Source organism: Homalodisca vitripennis, chromosome 1 (genome assembly GCF_021130785.1).
Source record: "Homalodisca vitripennis isolate AUS2020 chromosome 1, UT_GWSS_2.1, whole genome shotgun sequence".
In the NCBI taxonomy this organism is placed as follows: Eukaryota; Metazoa; Arthropoda; class Insecta; order Hemiptera; family Cicadellidae; genus Homalodisca; species Homalodisca vitripennis.
This window is the reverse complement of record NC_060207.1, coordinates 30,095,113-30,120,206: the sequence shown is the minus strand read 5'-3', so window position 1 is coordinate 30,120,206 and position 25,094 is coordinate 30,095,113. Positions and strand designations below refer to the sequence as shown.

Below are 25,094 nucleotides of genomic sequence, written 5' to 3'. Positions count from 1 at the left end.
GTATTGCTCACTTCCTCTGTGAGGAATAATAAGGTGGTTGTTTATCATATAGAGGTCAGAAATACTGCATTATATAAATATATGCAGCTATTTTGATTGTTTCAAAGCTTGCTACAAGAGAAAGCTCAGACATATCACTCACCAGCCTGCCTATCTAAAAATACTTACTTTCCCTTTTTATATGTTTATCAAAATAGCATATAATATTCAAACTACTTACTTGCACTCTGTCTCAAAACTGATGTAGCATACTTTACAAATGTGCTTTCTGAATTTTTCTGCCAGATGTTCAATATTGTGTTTCTGTGTTTCGTATCTTGTAGAAGTCTGTTTTTCACAATGTTTACAAACATAATGAAGATTTTTACTCTTTTTCTCAAGAGTTTGTAATTTGTTTCTGAAAATGGTAGAATGAGTAAGTGTTTCAACAAAAATCCTTAAAATTAATAATACACAATATTAGTGAGATTATACTGAAATTCAGAATAAGTGCTGGAAAATTTAGAATTACTCCATAAATTACTGGCAGCAATCCCCATGTACTTCCAGAACTCCACAGGAGGCTGGCAAGACAAGATTAGAAATAAATATAGTCTTCAGAGTGTCAAGGCATGACTGCTAAGAAAGTGGCTACCTTGAGGCTTATAGTGCAATATGGTTAGTGAAGCCATAGCAGTTTTGAGAGAATTTAGACAGGAATGCTGGTTGGCAACTATATTTGAATAACTGACAAAAGATTGCAAAGACAAAATAAATTAATGAATTCTATATTTTCCAAATAAATGTACAATAAATCTTAAGTTGACATAAGCTGCCAAAAATTGACAACGATGTTTCAAATTACAGACTCAGAGTCACATCATCTTCCTGAATCATTTTTATATTACAATGTCCACTAGCTGCAGCCAAAGGCAAACCAAACTCTCTGTCACTGAAGACAATATACATCTCCTGGCTACAGCCTGAGTAGTAATCTCCTGAGGAGCAACATTACAATAGTCCAAGACAGTGCCCGGGACACTTGAGAAGGCTTGCTGATGGCCAGACAGTCCATTCTTTGGATACTTGTCAACCTGGTTACATTAATCTTAGTTTTTGGCCACCAGACAACAGCTTCAAACATTAGTGCAGGTCTGATTATGGAAAACACAGAATACCCTAGATCTGCACTGCATTAATAACCATTTGCCCCCTGGTAGCCCCTTAATTGATACTTCCTTAGTTTGTGCTTCATCTGACTTTGTTCTGGATCAGAAAAACATATCTGACCTAAGACTTTTTTGTTATTAAATTGTTAAGTGTAGGAAATGTTGTTTATTCTACATGTTCCCATGAGGCTAGCGAAGCAGAAGTACTTGTAGAATTATTAATTTTTCATTTAACAACAGGTTGGTAAGGTTGGCCAGACAGAATTGCTATTAACGATATTCTTTCCCATGTATTTTTATTTAGTCTAAGATTAGTAAAACTTGTACTCCTTAAGGAATATCGAACCCTTATTAGTGACAGTTACAAGTGATATAAAGGCAGACAGTAGTGAGTGATCCAAGAAGAAAGTCTATAAGTTTCTAAGATTGGTGAATAATACTGAACTAATATTCAACCTGTCAACAAATACTGAATGATTTAACATTGATACTTATTACTATATACTTACTTTTTGGTAAAGGATTTTGGGCGGACAAAGGGTTCAAAGTGCTCTTTCTCTTTAACAATAACTTCATTATGTGATGCCAAATGAGCTGCAAAATTAATCTTCTCTTGTATTTTACCACACTGCATACATACTTTGTGAGACTTGTGCCGTTCATTTGTATGCAACACTAGATTTTCCACAGTTTTAACATCGAGTCCACATATATCACAGAGTTTAGATCTGTGCTTTAGGGCTAAATGCTCTTGTATTCTAGTACTATCGGAAAACACACTTTTACAACACATCATTGTCATTGAGAACTGTCCAGTAGACTCAGGTACAGAATTTGATGAGTGGACATCAGGTTCTGGAAAGGTCTGTAAGCAATATTAAATCATCCATAAAATAAATAAAAAAAGTGATCCTAAAAAAATGTTAACCTATTTCCAAAAATCTAAAATGTAAGTAAGATATTTTAAAGGCTAGCACCATCTTGTGACACGCTTATTTTAAGGCTTTGATAGAAGAAGAAGAAGAGTGGTAATAATTAAAATTCTATTAATTTTCTCCATCCATCACAGCGTCCACATTAAGTTGAAATTTTACCTTTGTTCAAACATTACCTATTTTGAACAGTGTCCAGAAATTTGTATGGAATAGTTATTGATGACGTAAACAACGACAATTTTGCAGTTTATTATAACAGTTAAAACCTTATATCTATATTATTTACAAAACTGATTGTCATAGGTCTAGATTGTTTTATACTGTAGGTGTTAAAGTGTTTGTAATAAAATTTAACAACTTTTATTATTCTTTAAAAAGTCTAAAATCACTGCTTATAATTATAGTTTCTATAGTTCATAATCTTATTGGATTTTATAGTGTAAAGCTTTAAATATTTCAGTCATCTACAATCTTGAAACATGATATGATAATATAATAATTTCTCTTGATTTAAGACAGCAAAAAAATGCAGTTAAAATGATTAATTTTATTTGTTCTTTATGTTGAAGTTGAGCTTAAAGTTTTTCTAAAATAAAAAAGGTAACTAAGAAACACTTACATAGAGATAGATGGTAAACTAAGCATTTCTAACCCATGTTTGTATAATATTTTTTGTTTGTCTCCATATGATGAACAAATGCAGAAAATATTTCCGGAGAGTTCATAAACACCATGTATATGTATACAGGGTGGCCATGACCTAGTGTTACATTTTTGTGGGTGATAATACAACATAAATGTGACTGAAATACAGAAATTATAAGTTTTTATCACACACACACATGCACGCACGCACACACACACACACACACAAACAAACACGCGCGCGCTCAGACACACACACACACACCCAACTGATTGTTTCTTAAGTATGTTTTAGTATAAAAATTATTCCGCGCGAGTACAACAGAACTCATGGAATATATATGTCTTTCTAAATTACAAGAAAATAAACGTTTTTGAACTTGAACTTGAACACACACACACACACACACACAGAGAAAAATTATTTTTGTTTTTTATTTAAAAAAATTAACATTTGTTAAGAATTAGAAGTTTTTATGACATTTCAATACATTTCTCTAACTTTATTACTATCATTATATTCTATTTATATTCTGTTTAATTTTGAGTAAGTATGGATAACTATTAATGGGTTTTAATCTAAATACATATTAATTAAATCAACTTAAACTTGGAAGTTCTCATTTTTTGAAAAAAAAAAAAAATTAAAAGAAAAGGCTGACATTCACAATTCTTTATAAAAAATGCTAGAGACTGCTCCAAACCTGTTTTCAGAAAATATGACACATCGGTTATTTTTTGTAATTTAATTACAGTTATGTAAGTTTCAATAGTATAAAACACGATATTATGATAAAAATTTTGCTAGCAAAACATAACTGCTTTTATATCCCTAAATATTGATAGTACAAATTAATAATCAGACATATTTATCCTAATAATACTGTATAATGTAATCTTTAAACTGTTCTGTATAAACATTGTTTATTATTTTCAATTTGTTTTCATTTATAGTGAGTACATTTTCTAACAAATAAAAAATATTTGTAATACTATTTTAGATCCCAGTGATTAGGTAAGTAGCCTACTCATCTACCTTAAAAAATGTCCTAAAACATAAGAAGGTGAAAAAAATGACACCAAAGACTCCTTTTTAAGCAGTCAGCAAGAATTATGCTAGATGAAAGTTTACTGGACTGTGATTTTGAACTAATTTACCAATTCCAGCTATAAATGTTCTAAAATATTAACAATAAAGAAACAATCGCGTAGTGTCATTGTTAATGGACTTTTCACCATACATTTTTACTACACATTTAAAGACTGAAATAAAACACATCTCGGTTCACTTATGACAACTGTAGGCTTCTCTAATCTGTGATATACATATATATATATACACACACACACACACACACACACACACATACATATACGAGGGGGTACCCAAAAAAAACCGGAATTATTTTATAAAAATTATATATAATCAAATTTTTTACGATACGACCTTATCTCCTTCAAAATAATCTCCATTACAACTAATACACTTGTCCCAACGGTATTTCCATTGATCAAAACATTTTTTGTAGTCATCTTTAGAAATGGCTGCAAGCTCGAGCTTCGTTTTTTTCTTAACCTCTTCAACGCTGTCAAATCGTTGACCTTTCAAGCCTCTTTTCATGTGTGGAAATAAAAAAAAAAGTCGCATGGAGCGAGGTCAGGCGAGTAAGGTGCGTGGGGCAGCGGAACCATGCCGTTTTTGGCTAAAAACTGCCTAACTGAGATGGCTGTGTGTGCCAGTGCGTTGTCGTGGTGGAAGAACCAGTCTCCAGTCTGCCACAAATTGGGTCTTTTCTGGCGAACACTGTTGCGCAATCTTCTTAAAATCTCCGAATAAAATGTTTGGTTGACAGTCTGACCTGGAGGAACAAACTCAGAATGAACAATGCCTTTAGCATCAAAAAAGCAAATCAACATGGTTTTGATGTTTGATTTGACTTGCCGACATTTTTTTGGACGAGGTGAAGATGGCGACTTCCATTGGCTTGACTGTTGCTTCGTTTTTGGGTCATAACCATCACCATGACTCATCACCAGTAATTACCTTTTCCAGAAAATCGGGATCATTTTCGAGATGTTCTTTCAGAAGGCGGCAAGTTTCAACTCGATGTGCCTTTTGATGGTCAGTCACAAGTCGAGGAAAAAGTTTGGCAGCAACCCTTTTCAGTCCTAAATCTCCTGTTAAAATTCGCTGAACCGAGCTCCAAGTTAACCCACTACTCTCTGATAGTTCCTCAATTGTCTGTCGACGGTCGGTGAGCACAAGTTCACGAATTTTCTCAACATTTTCGTCCGTTCGAGAGGTTGATGGACGTCCAGAACAAGGTTTGTCTTCAATCGACATGTCGCCATTTTTAAATCGAGCGAATCACTCGTAGACCTGAGTTTTCCCCATAGCATCATCTTTGTAAGCTGTATTCAACATTAAAATAGTTTCTGCAGCATTTTTACCAAGTAAAAAACAAAATTTCACAGCTGCACGTTGTTCACTTAAACTTGCCATGACAAAAAACGAAACAAGAACAAAACAGGGTTAGCGAAAACAGTCACTACGAATGAACAGAATGCACTAGGACAACGGAACTGGGGTCACTGAGCTCGCAATGGGTTGCGCGACACACGCCTAGCGGCAGGAATGTGTACTACATGCTGCCGGCTGCCAGCAATACAATTCCGGTTACTTTTGGGTACCCCCTCGTATATACATATATGTGTGCGGGTTTTTTTATTTTTCAAAATCAGGTATGGAACAAAACATACTAAGTACAAAGTAATTTACAATGGCTAAAAATATCAACTTTTTTATGTATTTTCTTGATTGTGGCAACAAGGCAAACTCAACATTGGCGTCAGAAATATAATTCACTCGAACCACAGAACTGCTCATACAGATGCAAAGTCTACAAAATTGCGTGCTAAGCCGCAGGTGACTGCTAGTTTATTAAATAAAGCTTCATACAGTAGAACCCCTCATATCCGGCCTCGGTTTTACCGCACCTCGGTTTATCCGGCCACTTCCCGGAAGCCAATATCGAAATTTATTTACCACGGCTTGCAGACGCGCAGTTGCACGCACTAGTCTCCCACGACTCTTGCGTTATTTTGGTGTATCTATTTGTTTACATTTTCCTGTTTTGTCCTCAGTTGAGCTAATAGGTTTAACCTGTAAACAGTTCGTTGATTATTTCCAGTGCGGTTAGTACAGTACAGTACAATTGTTTTGTTTCGTCAAGTGCTGTGAACTGTAGGTTGGTTTATCCGGCTGAATCGTTATCCGGCCAAGGGCTCGGTCCCGTGGTGGCCGGATATGAGGGGTTCTACTGTACCAGTTTAAAGTTTCATTTCAGTTTATTTTCAAAATGTCCTCCATTCTCTCTTGTTGCATTGCTCCAACAGACACTTTATGGCTTAGCTTTCCTTACGTTTCTGTGCTGCAACTTGGATCTTATTCAAAAGTTTCTCATACACCTTAGATTTAAGGAATCCCTACAGATAAAAGTCCATACGGTTGAGATTAGGAGATCTTGCAGGCCAAGATACAGGACCTTCTCTGCCTAGCCAAGTTCGATAGTTAGCATTTAGCCAATTTTAGACGTCAATAGTAAAGTAAGTAGGAGCGTCATCTTGTTGATAAATAATATATTGGCGGTGTATAGGGTCGAACACATCCAACATTCAAGGCAAATTGTGTTACAAAAAGTCAAGATTTATAACTCTAGTTAAACTTCCCTGAAAAATGTGAGATATCAAGAGATGATCGCCAATCACACATGCCCAAACATTAATACTAAATCTTCTCTGAAATTACTGCTTTTTTGCAGCTTTTGGGTTTTCAGTATTCCACAAATGTATGTTGTGAAAGTTAAATACCGCTTTTTTTGTAAAAAGAGCATTGTCTTTATGATCTCTTTCGTCTATATGATTTTTTTTTTGAAAAAATTATATTGTTCAATGTCAGAATTCAATAGGTTTTTTTCTAACAGCATAACAACATTAGGTTCAAGGGTGTGCACTTTTGTAAAATGATAAGGGTAGAATTTATTCGCCTGTAAAATGTTCAAAATTGTACCTCTACTCACACCGATGTTGCCTGCAAAACCCTGCTACTAATCTCCAGGTATTGTCTAACACTGTCCAGTACTTGTTCTTGTGTGTTTAAATCCAACGCTTATTCTCCCAACTCACTACAAAACGCTGATGCAGCCTTGTAAATATTTGTGTACTGGGAACTCGCCAACCAGGATATTGGACAGTGTACTCCCTTTGAGCCACACTAGCATTGCCATCACAGAAACCATACACAAAATGTATTTATGCATATGCCTGATTTGTAAAAGACATATTGAAATCACTGCCAACTACTAAATGATCCAAATCCAGTAGAAATAAAAATTATACAAACCAAATATATCATTGGTGTCCTTATCTCATGATAAGATGAGGTAGTCAGATATGGTTAAGACGCTATCCTTGTATGTGGTTTTAAACATATAACAAATATAGTATGTAATTACTATCTAAATAGTTTTTATTTTAATCAGGATCTAATTGAAAAATATGTCAGCGTCAATGTAAGTCATGACGCTATAAAATAAATCTATCGCAGTTGTGCTTTGCTAGCAATATTTTGAACATATTGTGTTTTACACCATTGAAACTCACATAACTGTACTTAAAAGATCAAAAATAAAACAATGTGTCATATTTTCTGAAAGCTTAGTTTTGAAATTTAATGTTGCATTATCACTCACAAAAAGATTTAACTCTAGGTCATGGCCAGCCTGTATAGACATGAATTAAATTTTTATCAATGACAATAGCCTAATTTAATTTCAATAAACATTGAATCACTAAAAGTACTTGCTCTGCTGGGACTCGAACCCGAATCTCGCACTTGCCGGGTGAGTACGCTACCACTACATCACAGAGCCCTTACTTTTTACAATACAATTATTTTTTTATTTGGCCGTTTCTGTCACATATATATTTAAATAACTAAACTAACATATGATCGGAAAAACAAATACCTGTCAAACGACATTTTACTTACATACATTTTTTTGTTCTCTTAGGACAAGAAGCTTATGTCAGAACACTTAGTTCTGTAATAACCTTTGCGTTGCTTCTGGAGTAACAGGATATTCAGGATGGTTAAGGTTAGAGAGTAGGGGCTGCCTCCTATTGAGATCCATGAGGAAGAATTAGGGCACTACATATCAAAGTCATGTCTTCCTGAAAGAAGGGGAGGCCAGCTCTGAACCAGCCTCTCCAGTAAAAGTAGGCAGGGGGTGGCATACCCTTGTTGGGGCTAGCAAGAACCTCTGAGGTTAGGGAACAAACCCCAACAACTCCAACAGTCATCTCCCACAGTAGACTAGACCGAATTGGAAAAGACATATTTTGTATACTTCCACATAAAATTTATTAAAATAGCGCTTTCGCCGGTTAAGGCATCATCAGTTTGACATTGTTTACAGAAAAAAACATATGTGTAAAATAGAAGAAACATATGATAAAATAGAATAAAATTTAAAACTAACTGTAAAGACCAAAAACTAATAAATTATAAAAGAATTATGTAGAAAAATATGGTTTGCAATTCATAATTTTGGAATGGATTTCTTTTTTCACTAATGGTATAAAAATATCACTGAAATTTATGGAATGTTGGGAAATACAATTATCTTTTAAAACTGTCATACACGCACTTTCAATTTTATTTCTTTTAGTCCAGGAAGATTCTTTAAACACAACACTAGACGATTCAAAATTTATATGATGATTTTCTTTTACTGCATGTTCAACTAATTTAGATTTTTCAATATTTTCTTTTTTATAATTATAAATATGTTCTTTTACTCTAATTTCCACAGGTCTTGATGTTTGGCCGATATACGTCTTGTTGCAACCACAGTCAATTTTTTGTTGCATATTTTTGCATATTGTTGCACAGTCAAAAATTGCAAACCATATTTTTCTACATAATTCTTTTATAATTTATTAGTTTTTGGTCTTTACAGTTAGTTTTAAATTTTATTCTATTTTATCATATGTTTCTTCTATTTTACACATATGTTTTTTTCTGTAAACAATGTCAAACTGATGATGCCTTAACCGGCGAAAGCGCTATTTTAATAAATTTTATGTGGAAGTATACAAAATATGTCTTTTCCATTAAAACCAACTTACTTCCACCAAGGATACAAAGCAGAAAATGAAAAACTCTTGGAAGAAAGCGACACGGGACGACTATGTGTTTTGTACAGGAAACTTAAAACAAAACAAAGATTATGCACACAACATATTTGGTTCAATAACCAATGCCGTAAGTTAAATATATTTCCTAATTATATCCAAATCAAAATTAACTCTAAATCTCGTTCATCAAAATCTGCCTTATATAAGGCTAAGAAAGTATGGCTAACAGAAGAGATCAAACATTGGTATCAATTGAGAGACAATGTTAGTACATATCTTAAAATTATTCATGAACTACTCATTTTGAGATTACATCCCATTGAATTAGATATATTTCAAGCAGAAACTTTTGATATTGTCAGTGATACGATTCATAATGTTTTTACTAAACAAGTATCAAAGATTGTAAGGCTTTGTAATGCCAATAAAATAATATGTCCTTTTTCTGATTCCGAATTACCTTACTCCGATAATAACCAGACAAATAATAATCAGTTTGTTCTTAATCTTTCTAACAAATCGATGACAGATTGTGAGTTAAACTTGTTGAGCAAAGGCCTAAATTTTTCAATATCAAATGGACACTTTTCATGCGTGGATATAGTTATGCCAACAGATTCAGCTGCTAATCTATTACCTCCTGAACAGCAAGACTATTACCGGGCTTTGATCCGACAAACACTGGAAAATTCAAATAGACCCAAAAGCAATCTTACTTTCACAGAGATTAGTGCTCTTAAATCGCTAAGAAATGATGAATCCATAGTAATTCTTCCTGCTGATAAGGGTAAAGTTACAGTTATCTTGGACAAGGAAGAGTATGATAGTAAAATTAATAAATTAGTTAACTGTGATGAATATACTTCAATAAATAAGGATCCTACAGTAAAAATTGAGAAAATTATAAAACAGACACTAAAAAAGCATGAAAATGAACTAGGTAAACCTCTTATTGTAAAATTAAGCCCTCAATATTCAAAGCCACCACATTTGTATGGACTACCAAAAATTCATAAAGATTTAATTCCTCTTAGGCCAATAGTAAGTTCCATTGACTCTCCTGTATCAAAGTTATCAAAATTTTTGTTACCTATTATTAGTCCATTATTTGGACAAGCTAATTCTTACATCAAGAATTCAGAAGATTTTATCAATAAAATAAAAAATATTAATATTGATTACAGTGATATTATGGTCAGCTACGACGTAAATAGTCTGTTTACAAATGTACCTGTCTCTGAAGCTTTGTGTCTGATTAGACAACGACTTTCTAATGATAACAACTTCAGTATGAGAACAACATTATCTATTAACTGTGTAATGGAACTTCTTACTGTATGTGTTAGCCACAACTATTTTCAGTTAAAAGATAGATTTTACAATCAAGTATCCGGTTTACCTATGGGTGGTGTTCTCAGCCCAATAATTAGCAACATATTTATGGACCACTTTGAAGACATTGCTTTTGAAAACTGGAGTATTAAACCCAAAATTTGGTTACGGTATGTTGATGATGTCTTTTGTGTATGGGAAAATAAAATTAACATCCAAGACGAATTTTTAAAACACATCAATTCAATTAGACCATCGATAAAATTTACTATTGAAAATGAGGTTAACAGTGAAATTCCGTTTCTTGATATTTTGATAACAAAAACAAAAGAAAACACAATTAAAACAACATTATTTTACAAGAAGACTTTCAGTGGACAGTACCTTAATTATAATTCAAATCATCCTCAACATGTAAAAATTGGATTAGTACAAAATTTGTTTCAGAAGATTAATAATTTGGTAACTGATAACAAAGATAAAATTTTAGGAGAAAATTATACTACAGAACTTTTGATTAAAAACAACTACCCTCCATCAATTATTGAACGAGCTAAGGCTAAAAACAAAATTTGCAAGCAAATTACCAAAACAGACAATCCTAAATATCTCACTACCGTAACTATTCCTTATGTAAAAGGAACATCAGAAAAAATTCGTAGAATAAATTATAAATTTAACATCCGCACTGTTTTTAAGTCCCAAAATAATATAAGAAGTTACTTAACAAAATTAAAACCGAAAAACAAACATCAAGAAACCAAGAATGTGATATACAAAATTGACTGTGGTTGCAACAAGACGTATATCGGCCAAACATCAAGACCTGTGGAAATTAGAGTAAAAGAACATATTTATAATTATAAAAAAGAAAATATTGAAAAATCTAAATTAGTTGAACATGCAGTAAAAGAAAATCATCATATAAATTTTGAATCGTCTAGTGTTGTGTTTAAAGAATCTTCCTGGACTAAAAGAAATAAAATTGAAAGTGCGTGTATGACAGTTTTAAAAGATAATTGTATTTCCCAACATTCCATAAATTTCAGTGATATTTTTATACCATTAGTGAAAAAAGAAATCCATTCCAAAATTATGAATTGCAAACCATATTTTTCTACATAATTCTTTTATAATTTATTAGTTTTTGGTCTTTACAGTTAGTTTTAAATTTTATTCTATTTTATCATATGTTTCTTCTATTTTACACATATGTTTTTTTCTGTAAACAATGTCAAACTGATGATGCCTTAACCGGCAAAAGCGCTATTTTAATAAATTTTATGTGGAAGTATACAAAATATGTCTTTTCCATTAAAACCAACTTACTTCCACCAAGGATACAAAGCAGAAAATAGACCGAATTGCCCATAAATCCCAGAATCTCGACATTTGTGGTTAGTGATGTGCTGCTCCTGGACATCCATAAGGTTGCCCAGATTTAAGTGACGTCGGTTTTTGCTGTGCCCAGTGGTAGGTTCAACTGTAAGGTATAAACCAGCCAGAAGTGATCCCTGCTGGGTATACTTACATACATTACATTTGTATGAATGGCAAAAGATTAATTTAATTTCAATAAACGTTGAATCACAAATAGTACTTGCTCTGCAGGGACGCAAACTTAGATCTCTCACTTGCTGGGTGTGTGCGCACTACCACCAGGGAAGTAAAAGATCTGATTCTAGTCCTCGCAAGTGCTTTTTTATATATATATTGCGGCGAGTGCCTCTATAGATTTGAAATTGGTCCGCGTAATCTATCAGTAGCCGCGAACACGTTAGCCAGCTGCGCCGACCTCTAGGTCATAGCTTAAACAATAGGAGCCTCCTACCATCCGGAATTCTTCTGGACAGGTTCTGGTAGGATGAATCCTGCTAGGTTAGCAGGCTGAGATCGAAGGTTGGGTGGTCGAGTCGTGCAGCGATCGGGTAGAGTGGACCGGGTAGAGGTGAGTGTATGTGGTCTAGGACTTAGTATAATTGTTAGGGAACCTTTCGGAACCATATCTAAATTATTAGTTTATCTTTAGTAATCAAAGCTGGTTAGGTTTTGGATAGGGGGAATCTAGTGGCGGATCCAAGGTTAATTATTATTCCTCTGGAAGGTGCCCTCTTCCGGTTGCGACGACACGAGGTCGCTATATACAGTATATATATATATATATATATAAAATTAGGAAACGAACAATGACTAAACTGTGTTGAAATTATACAAAATTTTCAGGTATTTTAGTATTTGTAGGAATGAAAATTACAATTGTCATGAAAACACAGATTTTTCTTAAAAGCGTACATAAAGTGCAGCTGTAAGGACAATCGAAATAGCTTATTTTTTTCAGAGATTTCTCAAACTTCTAGTGTGAGAATGACACTGTTATGATTTACAATAAGTTGTTCTCTGCAATGATCATGACATAGGCTGTGAAAACGTTATTTAACTTACATGATTGGGTGTTAGAGAACCATCAGACATAAACCTTTCTTGTGTTCCTGTTGCCATAGTTGTTTCAGGTACCAAGAAGTGATTTCCAAAGTCAGAGACAGCATTATAATGATCTGGACTGCTGAGATCTGAACCTATTTCAGTTACCAACCTTTCAACGATGGTTTTATCGTTCTCAGAATCCTGGAAAAATGGAGATTAAATATAAGAAAATTAATGTTACTATTGAAATTAAGCTATTATGCTACACTAAATTTGTATATTGTAGACTTGCATCGTAGCATAAGTCTCTATAACTGAGAGGTAACTACTTCAATTCCCAAAATGTTGCAAATGTGTTTAGACAATTTTCCCTCAAAAACATTTGTGTAACCTATTAAAGTAATTGGCGTAGAAAGACCTCTCTAAAAAAACTAACTCAATTCAAAGCACCTAAAAATAAATCACTATAAGGAATAATGTTAAGTATTTTTACAATGGGGTAACTGTGGTGTGGGATGGTGGTCTATAACAAGCACTACAGTTTTATAACTGAATCAACAATAAAATCAATAGGTCTTTCTACGCCAATTACTTTAATAGGTTACACAAATGTTTTTAAGGGAAAATTACGACTCTCTTCTTCAATGCAACATCAAGTGAAGTGTTGGAACAACAGGCTTATGTTGATATCAACAACTGTGTCCAATACTTTCACAGCCTCAATCTTACAACAAACTCTTCAAAAACCAACGTTTTGAATTTTGCCTTGCGCACCGCAGGCAACCAGTGTGGGCCTGCCATTTTGTTAGATGACTCCACACTGGAAGAAGTCAGCTCTTCAAAATTCCTAGGAATGCACCTTGATCAAGGGCTGACTTGGAATGAGCATATTGACTATGTTTGCGCCAAAGTCTGCTCTGGAATTTTTGTTCTGAGATCTTTAGCCAAATACTGCCCGAGTCAGGTACTGATTACGGCGTATTATGGACTGATTTACCCCCATCTGTCTTACGGTGTGGTCCTTTGGGGAGCTTGCGCAAACACACAGTTTCAAAGAGTATTCAGACTTCAAAAAAAAGCAATTCGAATAATCGCCAAAATCAAATTTAGATAGTCGTGCAGGGAAGCTTTCAAGAAATTGCAGCTGTTGACTCTGCCGTGCCTCTACATTTTGGAAACAACTTTTTTTTGTATGAGTAAATGTGCCTTAACCAGAGGCCGAGACATACACATGTATGAGACACGTGGGAGTGCTAACTACCGAACTGAGAGACACAGAACGGTGGTTTATGAATGCCTGCCCTCGCAGGTGGGTGTTTATTTCCCCAACAGACTGCCCAATTCAATTAAAGATGCCCCAACGCCTAAGGCGTTAGAGACTCGCCTTAAACGCCTATTGGTGTCACAAGCATTCTATAATGCAGGTGAGATTTTGGCATTCGACTGGGAGACCGCCCAATTAGAAGACTGACTCCGCTGTACTAAGTGGGTAGCATTGGCGATGGATGAAAGAGGCGTAACTGTAAAATTGTATGTGTGAGTGTGTATTGTTATATGAATGTTAGAAATTTTAAAAAACCCCATGACGTTTGCCATACAATGTAAATATTGTCTTCGCAAAAAAAAAGATTTGATTTGATTTGATTAGTAAGGTGGCAATTAGGACATAGTCACATTGCAACTCCATTGTCACTATTATAGTAGAGTCATAATGTATCATACTACTAATTACTATTGTAAAATTATTCTTAAAAAGTCAATAACATTTAGCAAAGAAATAAGCACAAACTAGTCAAATCAAAATGTTTTTAACATTAGATATTTAAGTATGACACAGAAAATAATCCTTGAAATTAAAAATAATTATAGAAAGAAATGCAGTTGGTTCTCAAAAATGCACAATTGAGCAACAATTGGATGAGGGATCTTGGCTACCTTTGACAATAGTAAAATCTTGTTACAATCTTTTCAATAACACTCTTGTATAAATTAAATTATATAAAATATTTCCAGTTGAAATTGATAGGCAATTAAATTACCTGTAAACCTGGTTTATTTGGTGTTTGCCTATTTTCCCACTCAGGAGTATTAATAGTAACATTAGGCGAGTTGATACTCCCATAGCAATCATTGTATCCTAGCACATGAGGATCTTCTGGTGATGATATCATATCATCCAGTGCTGGCACACTATTATCACCTGGCCACAACCCCTGAGGACACAACATTGATACTGAGGTCATATTTATACAGATGATTTTTATGCACTGGTCAAGTCATAAAACATTTACGAGAACAAAAATGTAAACAGAAAAATAGATGTTTATTGATCTCTTTGATTCAATAGACAGTATATCTTGTCAATATTTAAACATTATGTAAAATAAGTCATATACATATGAACTATGAAACAATAACATTTAGTAATATAGTTTTCACATACAGTTTGTTTATTTACACTAGGAGTTTTGTTTCTTGAACTAACAATAAAACTTAACAAAAGCAATAATCTTTTAATGACTACAAGTAGTGCCGATCAGGCAAATTATAAAAACAACAATTATGTAATATTTAAATTACGAAAAGTGATAATGCAGTCAGAATCAATAAGACCTCTATGATTTAATTATAAATCAATGTTTGTAATAAAAAAATCCTTAAATGTTGGAATGGACTGTTTACCAACCATAAACCAAGTTTTATCAAGTTTCTGATACATGTAAACTATAAACATGTTAATGTAGAAATTATGATGGTGATTTTTGTGTAAATACATGTTTACGCAATACATTTTTTTTATTTTTAGTATGTATTTTGAAAAATGTAGTAATGTTTTAGGAAAAAACATGATAAAATATCATGAAATATAAAATGTGTACTAATTTTATTTATTTTTATTAGCAGGATTTTCTGAAGTTACATGCAAAATCTATAACTGATTCGTGATATCCTGCGCGCAGACAGACAAAAGAAACTTTTCCAACCCGCTGAGTGATAACAAAATATACACATTTCAAGTCTATAGCTGAACTCATTAATGTGATATCACCCTGAGTTATAAGTGTTGCTAACTCTCAACCAAGTCCCTTGAGGGATACGTAACACAATCGAACTCAATGTTGTCTATATAGAAATTGACGTAAATAAATGTGAATAAATATTATACGAACTATTTATTTAAGTCTAGATTTATAACAAACAATTCTTATCTCTCTAAACAGAATAACGGTTAAAAGTGACAGTATTCAAGAGGTTAGTAGAGAAATTAATAGTAACATCAAGTGATAAAACGGACAACCTGCTTTTTCAATTGTCCATTACATTTCTTCTTATACAAAATATTGTCTTCTGCTTTTTTTTCTTCTTTGTTACTGGTGTCTCCAAAATGTTTTACATTTGGATACGCTATTTCATTTGGTGGTGGTGGACTTTCCAATGGAGACAATGGTTCATTAAATTCACATATTTCTGAAATGCGAAATCCCTAAAGGGAAGTAATAATAATATAATAATAATGTAAAACCATGTGTATTTTCAGTAATAAAACATACTAAAATATTTTTTGCCCTCAATAAACAAAAACTTGTATATATACTTATATATAATTTGCAAAAAAATGTATAAGTATATATTAAAAATATGAGGGTCTGATTTCTTATAAAAAATATAAAACAGATTTTTCAAAAACACTTGTGCCCTTTTAGTGCCAAACAAAATTTTTGAAATTTGTACCAGGAAAGCCAGGCGTACACATGCATGTTTGTACCAAGATTGCCAGCCACGTTTAGCCAAAATGTACCGTAATTCTTTAAACAATTGTAACTACATTATTTTTTAAGATAAATTCATGGTTTTTTTTTTTTTTTTAAACTTAAATAGTTGTATTTTGTATCCTGCACTTTATTTGACAAAAAATTGTGTTCATTACTTTAAAAAAATTAAATTATTAATATTTAAAAATTTTTATTTTTTACTTTTTTGAGTTTAACTTGTGATACACAACAGTAAAAAGAACATTGGAAAAACATTGATTACATCACTGAATTCCTAATTTTATTCTATTGAAATTTACAAACTTTCAAACTGATGAATTAAAAATTGTGAAAGTACAAAAAAAATATCAAAAGTGTGCTAACCTGAAAAAACACTCCGTTTTGCCTAATCTGTTAAATGTCTTCTTGTTTTCTTGAAGGACTTAACACAAGAGTCAAAATATTTCACAGATCAATAGGATAGTAACTCTCTTGAAATAAATAAATATTGTTCTCTAGGGATCACTTAAAATAACAAGTAACTATTTACATAAAAATGTACAAAATAGAAAATTTGAAGAGAACGTTCAGCAGAAGTGTAGAGGGTAATACTTGGTGTGCACTCCTCTGTTACATTTAACACACATATTGGATGATTTTTTTCGTTTTCCTCCTGATTTAGTGCTTGCTACGCTACATACACCACAGTTTTTATCCATTTTTACTCCAATTTTTTCAAATAATTTTCTGACGTCAGCATTACCACCACCACCACGGATGCTTGCCATAGGTCTAGGACTGGTGGCACTTTCCTGCAACTGAAGCCACTGATCACCTAGCTCGTCAACAATGGATACCAGAAATTCTAGATGTGATATAGGCTTTGTAGTGTTTTGCTTGAAAAGCATTCTGGATAAGAGATTGAAGGTATTTTTTTTCCAAAATTTAAAATTTCTCCTATCGTCCAGGTATTGGTGTAGCATTTGGTCTGATCTATCAACCCCACCCATATTAGCATTGTAATTACGTATCATTTTTGGTTTGTTAGATATGACAGTAAAATTTACTCTGCGTTTTACTTTACGCTCTGAAGCAGCGACATCATTTGTAGACAACAGCAAAACCTGCTTTTTTTGTGCCTGCTTTTGTCTGTAGCCAAGAATAATCATTTCACTTTTCCTCATGTAATTTGTTTCTCCAACTTTAAACTTTTGTATTTATTGAGCAGGGATACCTTAACGGTTGTGCCTTAGAGTGCCAGTTATAAAGGATTCCTTAGAATATAGATGTGTTGCCAATGTCAGGGAGGTGAAAAAATTGTCCACAAAAACGTGGTATCCCTTATTGTACAAAGTAGACATACTCATTAGTTTATCCACTACTGTAAAGCCTAAACCTTTTTCTTTTACCGTTGTCTTCTCATTACCTTTGGCTCCTTTGTATACAAAAAAAACTTACACAATAATGAGTGGTAGCATCAACCAACATCTATAACTTCACACCCCACCGGTGATGTTTTTTAGGCATGTACTGGAGAAGCTGTGAATGTGTTTAGGTTGCAATCATGCTTTCGTCAATAGATAAATTTTTATCTGGTGTAAAATGCAATTTGGAAATCCGGTTCATGTGATCAATCAGTGGTTCGAACCTAGCACAAGGATCGTAGTTTGGTTGGCCTGACTTAGGTAAATTTGTAGTATCCACCAAGTGAAAAAATTTCAGTATTGCCTGAAAACGGTTCCTCGTCATCATTCTAGGGAACCAAGGAATCAATTGACTTTTAAGAGTAGACCAAAAGGAAGCGATAGTGTTTTGTCTTTTGATAGCCATATTTATCAACACCAGAAGGAAAGCTTGCATTTCGTTTACAGTCACAGGTCTCCAAGATTTTAGCCTACTGTGTTCTTTCATTCTATCGCGATTTTTATCAATAAAGTTCCTGGCGTATTTGTTTGTAAACCGAACCATTATTTCAATCAAAGGAATGGTAATGAAAATTTTGAAATAAGCATTTGGAGGAGAGTTCATTGGAGGACAGTGCTTGACTCCTGGCTGTTCCTGAAAGTGTATGGAATGGAGAGGCCTGTGTTCAATATCATTGGTTTCATTCACTTCCACCCAGTCAGGTTCATTCTCAGAGTCTTCTGCAGAGCTACTACTGCTATTCCTATCGTTAGGCCTAGATCTTTGAGGTATCTCTACGGCCTCAAGTCTATGACCTTGTTGGTTAGGCCTAGCCCTATGACGACGTGATGGTTCACTATCAAATGAATCACTGTTAGATTCTTCTGAATTTGTATCAATTACCAAGTTTAGTCGATTCAGTCCTAAACCTTGATTACCTGAGGAAGTTGTCGGTCCAACGGGATCGTAGGTCGGGTCATTATCTGTATCGTCAACAACCGAACTTGAACTCGACACTTTTTCATTTTCTGAAATTTCACTCACGAAACCGTCTGAAAGATATTCACTTTCTACTAATCTAGCGATGGTATTATCACTAACAGGTGAATGAGAACGTTTCATTTTGATAGAAAGAAGTCATTAGCACATTTCACTTCACTTAAAACACTCACGAACAACTAAAGTACAACTGTAAACAACAACGACAATGCTGTCTAATGTTGACAGCTGAGAAACGAAATGCACAGAATAGCCAACTTTAAAATCAAAATATGGCTACCTAGTATGACTTATACACTGGGTAATGTAATTATCAGAAAGATCGTTGTATTGCGATTCTAAAACATTACAAGTATGTTTATTTTGACTAATTAAAGTAATTTTTATTTTTTTTTACAAAACGTCCGAAAATACAGACGCTGGCAAACTACGTACAATAATCCAACGTCCGAAAATTCGGACGTTGGCACTAAAAGGGTTAATTTTACTCCTGATATATTTCTTTATTTTTCAATATTGTTTCAATTTCTGGTTAAACATTTTTCATCACATTCTAAGACCTTTTGAATGCTGATATCTTAGAGGATAACCAATCTTAGACTGCCTCTTTCACCTCATTATCAATGTTGAAGCGCTTACCGTCGAGAAACCCTTTGAGGTAGCGAAACAAGTGAAAGTCTTGGCGTCAAGTCCAGACTGTACGGCGGTGGTCAATCTGTTCCCAATGAAATGATCTGATGAGATTTTGGGTTTGGATGTCAGAGTGGGGTCTGGCATTGTCATACAACAAGAAAACTCTATATGTCAATAGGCCAAGTCGCTTATTCTGTATTGCACGTCAAAATTTAGAGTATCAAAACAGTTGGCTACATTTATTGTTCTTCCTCGTTCTATAAACTCAACTAACAACATTCCATGTCTATTCCAAAACATGGACGCCATAACCTTGCGTTTCGAGATTGTTTTTTGGCCTTGACTTTTAACTGGTGACATCATGTGATACCATTTCATTGACTGGTATTATGTTTCTGGGGTTATGTGAGAAATCATGTATCATCACCTATAGCAATGTTCTCTAAACTTGTATCGCCATCCAAGAGCATAACCCATTCTTCTCATTTTGTGTTTCTCAGTAAGCAGCCTAGAAACCCAATACGAGCACAATTTGTGAAATTTCACATGTTCAGAGACAATTTTTTGCAGTGTCATTTTACTTATGGTCAGAAGTTCCAGTGCTAATGATGAAATGGTAAATCACCGATTTTCAAGAATCTTTTCAACAACAACATTGACCAAATCTTCAGTGATCACAGTTGGCCGGCCAGATCGCTGTTCATTGTGGACATTTCCCCATCCATCTTTGAAGAAAGCTCTCACCCACTTCCGCACTTTGTTGTCACTCACCGCATTATGGTTGTACACTTCACTTATCTGTCTCTGAATATCCGCTACTTGAACGGTCCTCGCTGTCAAAATCTGGATAACTGATCGTATTTCACAGGTTGATAAATTGTTTTAAATATCTTAAGTTCACAAAGTAAACAGTACTCTACAATTTTCATTGCTAATAGCTTCATTGCGCTGTTCCCTTGCCACTAAAATAGTTACCATGATACGGATCTTACTTTCCGGATGATGGTATATATTAAATATTAATTTGTAGATAATTTAGTTTTGAAGTAGGTACACATTAGTATTAGTTGCAACACTAAATAAAAACTACAATGATTTCGTTTCAATAGAATGTTGTAATTTTTGCTATTTTAATTGCTAGTGCAGGGGCCCTACAGTTGATTTAATTAAACACTATTTCAAACATATACTACTGTTAATGTTTCTTTACTAAATTACATAACATAAAAAAAACTTTACTACTTTACATAAACACAGATTATAAATTGACATTAAAACATAAAAATCTGATATCCCATTGCTTATATAATTTCAAAGAGAAAACTGACTCTCATACCTTTATTGTTTATTCAATCACATTATAAATCAATTTTTTACCTAGCTTTACAAAGTACTAAAGCTCTTACTTCATAATATAAGTAGGCTATTTAAAAGCTGTATTAAAGAATTCTCATTAAAATCAAAAAGATTTAAAGAAAACCAATTACATATATTACTTTTATCATATAATACATAATAATAATAAAAGTTATACTCAAATGAGATGTCATCAACAAAAGCAGCAACTTTTTTAAAGAAATTAATCTATAGTAAATTATTAACAAATGCAATGAACAAAATGGCTGAGAACACCAACACTTGAGATACAGTGATTTTTTAAATTGATTAAATGAAACCATTTAAGTGTATTAAAACTCTAACTTTTAATAAAATAATGTTAGAGAACTTCAGGTGTAATCAAGGCTGAAAATTACTCTCAAATATTAAACAAATTAATATAAAAAATGTAATAGAAACACAGTACCTTTGTTATGTTCTGCATCAGTTGTTTCTCACTGAATTTCTCTTTGTAATTAATATCATCTTTTCCTTCATTGTTTATTTGATTATTACTGTTTTCACAATTCTGAAAATTTGGCTGAAGCACCTTATCTGTTACTAACTGTAAATTTTCAACTGAAGACAATGATTCATCCAATTCACATATTCCTGAACTCTGTGAACTCTGAATAGAAATAATAATTATATATTAGTTTGTATCAAGACAATTATATAGCACAATTAAATATCTCAAGTATTTCAAAACAAGAAATAGAATTTCCTTGAGTAATTGTCAGTTAAATAACAAATTTGACAACAGTGTTGTTTGTACACTGAAAGCATGTTACTAATACTATTACAAATTTAATGTAATTCATTTAACTGTACTTTCATACTGCTCATAAATATTTTATTAGTTTTAAATATTCTACATATAGAACAAAGAAATGCTTGAATCTTGCTAATGTAAACAACTTTTTGTACATTTGTAGATGATCCTTACTTTATTGAATAAACTTCTTATTAACTTAAAATCAAACAATTAATAATTTTGTTTTATTCTTTCTTTATACTTTTAACTGGACAGGGTCTAAACAATTCCGAACTGACAAATGAATCCGCCATGTCCTGTGATACAGGACTGGAGAGCTGTGAGGACAAACAGGGGCTAAAAAATTCTGACCTGACAAATGAATCAGCCATGTCCAGTGATATAGGACTAGAGAGCTGTGAGAACAAACAGGATCTAAACAATTCCAAGCTCACAAATGAACCCACAATGGCCAGTGATACAGGACTGGAGAGCTGTGAGGACAAACAGGATTTAAACAATTCCAAGCTGACAAATGAATCCGCCATGTCCAGTGATTACAGGGCTGGAGAGCTGTGAAGACAAACAGGATCTAAACAATTCTGAGCTGACAAATGAATCCGCCATGTCCAGTGATACAGGACTGGAGAGCTGTGAAGCCAAACGGTCTAAATAATTCCGAACTGACAAATGAATCCACCATGTCCAGTGAGACTGGACTATAGAGTGCGAAGGGTTAAGGATGAACATGGTAATTTTTGTGTATTAAGTACCATTCTACCCCTACAGGACACATTGTCTACTTAAATTATTATCCCTTAACCCCCTCCAAATTCATCTATTTCTCTGAAATCTTGATCTTAATTTCTAGATTTTTCTTCACATTTTAAATTATAATTGCCACTAAGAGTTTATAGTTGACACCCATACATTTTTTTCTTAATATTTAAACTATAAAACTATTTGAACTGGGTCTCATTTACCTGAGTCTCAGTGGTTTTTGAACAGGCAGCATATTTTGCTTGTGGGTTTTCTTTATTCAAAATAGTTACTTCATTTTCTTTCATCTGTGATGATTTAACTAAATCAGAATTATTTTTGCCACAATTAATTTCCAATTTCTCCCGTTTTGATTTCATTTCTTCTAAGCCACTACACAGCTTGTTGATGTAATAACTGCTCTTGGCTATAAAATCAGGCTGCAAATAAATTTGTACTTTAGGTAAATCATAAGACATAGATATAGTTTTATACATGATTTGTTTTTGATAAATGGTGTTTTGGGAACAAATGTAATCTCCCATATATCTCCTACACTACAGTAACATTTCTACAAGAAATCGTCAATTTAATTTACACATCACACAGTTCAGAGCAGGGTGTACATAAAACAGTGGAAAAATACAAATTATATTGTAAATTTCTTCAAGGTAAACAATTTATGGATGGAATAGAATCATAGGTAAAATGAATTTAACAATTAAAAAACAGCGTACATTACACAGTGAACAGAATACATTTTAAAGTTAGTCACAGTTATGGAAAATGACAGCCAACTTTTGAAATTCTAAAATCATATTTTAGAATTGTTACTCAAAAGTAGGTGAAGTTGCCCATTTAATCTTTCCTGTAAATTTAGTCAATTTTTAGATACCAATGGTACCACAGACAAAGTGGACTCCCTTTATATTATACATATTGATATGACAACAATATTAATAGTTACGATGATCCGTACACTGAGAGAGGATTATCCGTTTCAACATAAAACTTAATTCTTAAAAAATCTTAACCCTCGGGTACACGCGCGGCCGTGAGTAACGCGGGCAAACGCGCGCGGACTGCCAGTCCGCAATATTGGTTTTTTTATTTATAAACAACTTTTCACAGGAATCCGTTAAATATTCATTGTATTTATATTTATTTGTAATATGTGAAAAATGTACACAGAGTTACAAAAAATATTCTAATTTATTTTTTTACAAGGAATTGAATTAAAAGTCTGGTCGTTAGCAAAACTGATTTTTATTTCAAATTAAACACGTTCAATGCGGTTGCGGTAGATCTACTGCACGGCTGCCCTCGCGCCAGGCGCGCATGACTACAATCCTACTGCACAGCGCCATTTGTTTAGAAACCCAGTCAGTGTGCTCTTCAGCACTCCCTCGTCGTGGTATGGTTGTCCGTTTTTGCCGCTCGTGGGGATATACTTTTCCCGCGTTTTTTGTGGTCGCCGTTCTCAGTTAGCGTTGTGTTTTAGTTTTTAGACTACTTCAAATTTAATAAAAAAAAACCGTTTTTGTTGTGTGTTTCAGTGTTATTCTTAAAATACAATAGACTTGGATTTGCTCCTGAACTAGTGGAATCCCGAATAGACGTCATTTTTGCTAATAGTGATTCAGATTATGAAAGACGACCCTGGTGTCCCTGGATATGCCCGACCTCGACGATGAACAATACGAGACTGATGAGTCAGAGGTCGAAGACCCAGACTATGACGTAAAAACCAAACCCACAAACAACCACAGCCCGCATGAACATACCCCAGCGAAATTCGTATCCCAGCCTACCCCGACCCCCCCCCCTACTCCAAGCATACACATACACAATCAAGAAAACCAAAACAAAAAGTTAAATCCTCCTACCGCACCCCCTCACTACCCCCAACCATCGCCCATCCCGCCCCCAACCCCCCCCCCCCCCCCCCCCCACCCCTACCACCCCACACTCCCACCCACCCCCACCACCCCCCACACTCTCCCCCCCGCCCGACCCCTACCCACCCCACCAACCCCCCCCAACCCCCCACCCCGTGCCAACCTCACCCCCCTCCCCCCAGCATTCCCACACGCTACACCACTTCACCGCCCCCACCACCCCCCGCTACTCCCAACCCCTGTAGCCTCATCCTACCCCCACGCCCCCCTTCCTTTCCTTCACCCCACCCCCCATTCCCTCCCTTCCTCCCCCCACCCCCCCCCACCACCCGCCACCCCATCCCTTACCGCAAACTTCCCCCCCAACCCAAGTCCCACCCCCCCTCCCCCCCACCCGCCTCCCAATCGATCCTCCCCCCCCGGCACCAGCACCCCCTCTAACCGCAACCCCAACCCCACTTCCCCACCGCCACATCCCATACTCTAACCTCCCCCCTTCGCAACCTCCCCCCGAAACACCAAATTTAATCTCCACACTCCCCCCCCGCACCCCCCCCACCCCAGTAGGCCCCCCCCCGACAGCAAGACTCCCTACCCCACCGCCCACCTGCGACCTGCGTGCCCACACCAATCCCCCACACCCCCAATCCACCACGACATCCCCCACCCCCCAGCAAAGCAACACCAAATCCTAGCACCCACACCATTCGAGCCCCCGCTCTACCACAAATCCCCCCCCCCCCCCTCCCTCTCCATCACCTCCCCCCCCCATCCATCGACTCCACCCCCCCCCCCCCCCCCCCCTCCCGCCCCACCCACCCTACCAACCCTCTTCC

The 25,094-nt window shown here is 34.9% G+C and overlaps 1 protein-coding gene across 3 annotated transcripts in view; it reads right to left on the bottom strand.

The window, feature by feature from the left end:
- Window positions 1-25,094, bottom strand: part of LOC124359103 (zinc finger protein 250-like) — a 56,460-nt gene that overhangs the window by 11,248 nt on the left and 20,118 nt on the right. For 2 of the 3 annotated variants that reach the window (XM_046811553.1, XM_046811569.1), the window contains 7 exons: window positions 22,585-22,800; window positions 21,275-21,475; window positions 15,981-16,166; window positions 14,722-14,895; window positions 12,701-12,883; window positions 1,658-2,013; window positions 221-397 (listed from right to left, as the gene is read on the bottom strand). In XM_046811553.1, the coding sequence (XP_046667509.1) occupies window positions 221-397; window positions 1,658-2,013; window positions 12,701-12,883; window positions 14,722-14,895; window positions 15,981-16,166; window positions 21,275-21,475; window positions 22,585-22,800 (1,493 nt within the window). The remainder of the gene's footprint in view (window positions 1-220; window positions 398-1,657; window positions 2,014-12,700; window positions 12,884-14,721; window positions 14,896-15,980; window positions 16,167-21,274; window positions 21,476-22,584; window positions 22,801-25,094) is intronic. The other variant, XM_046811562.1, reaches the window with a different exon arrangement.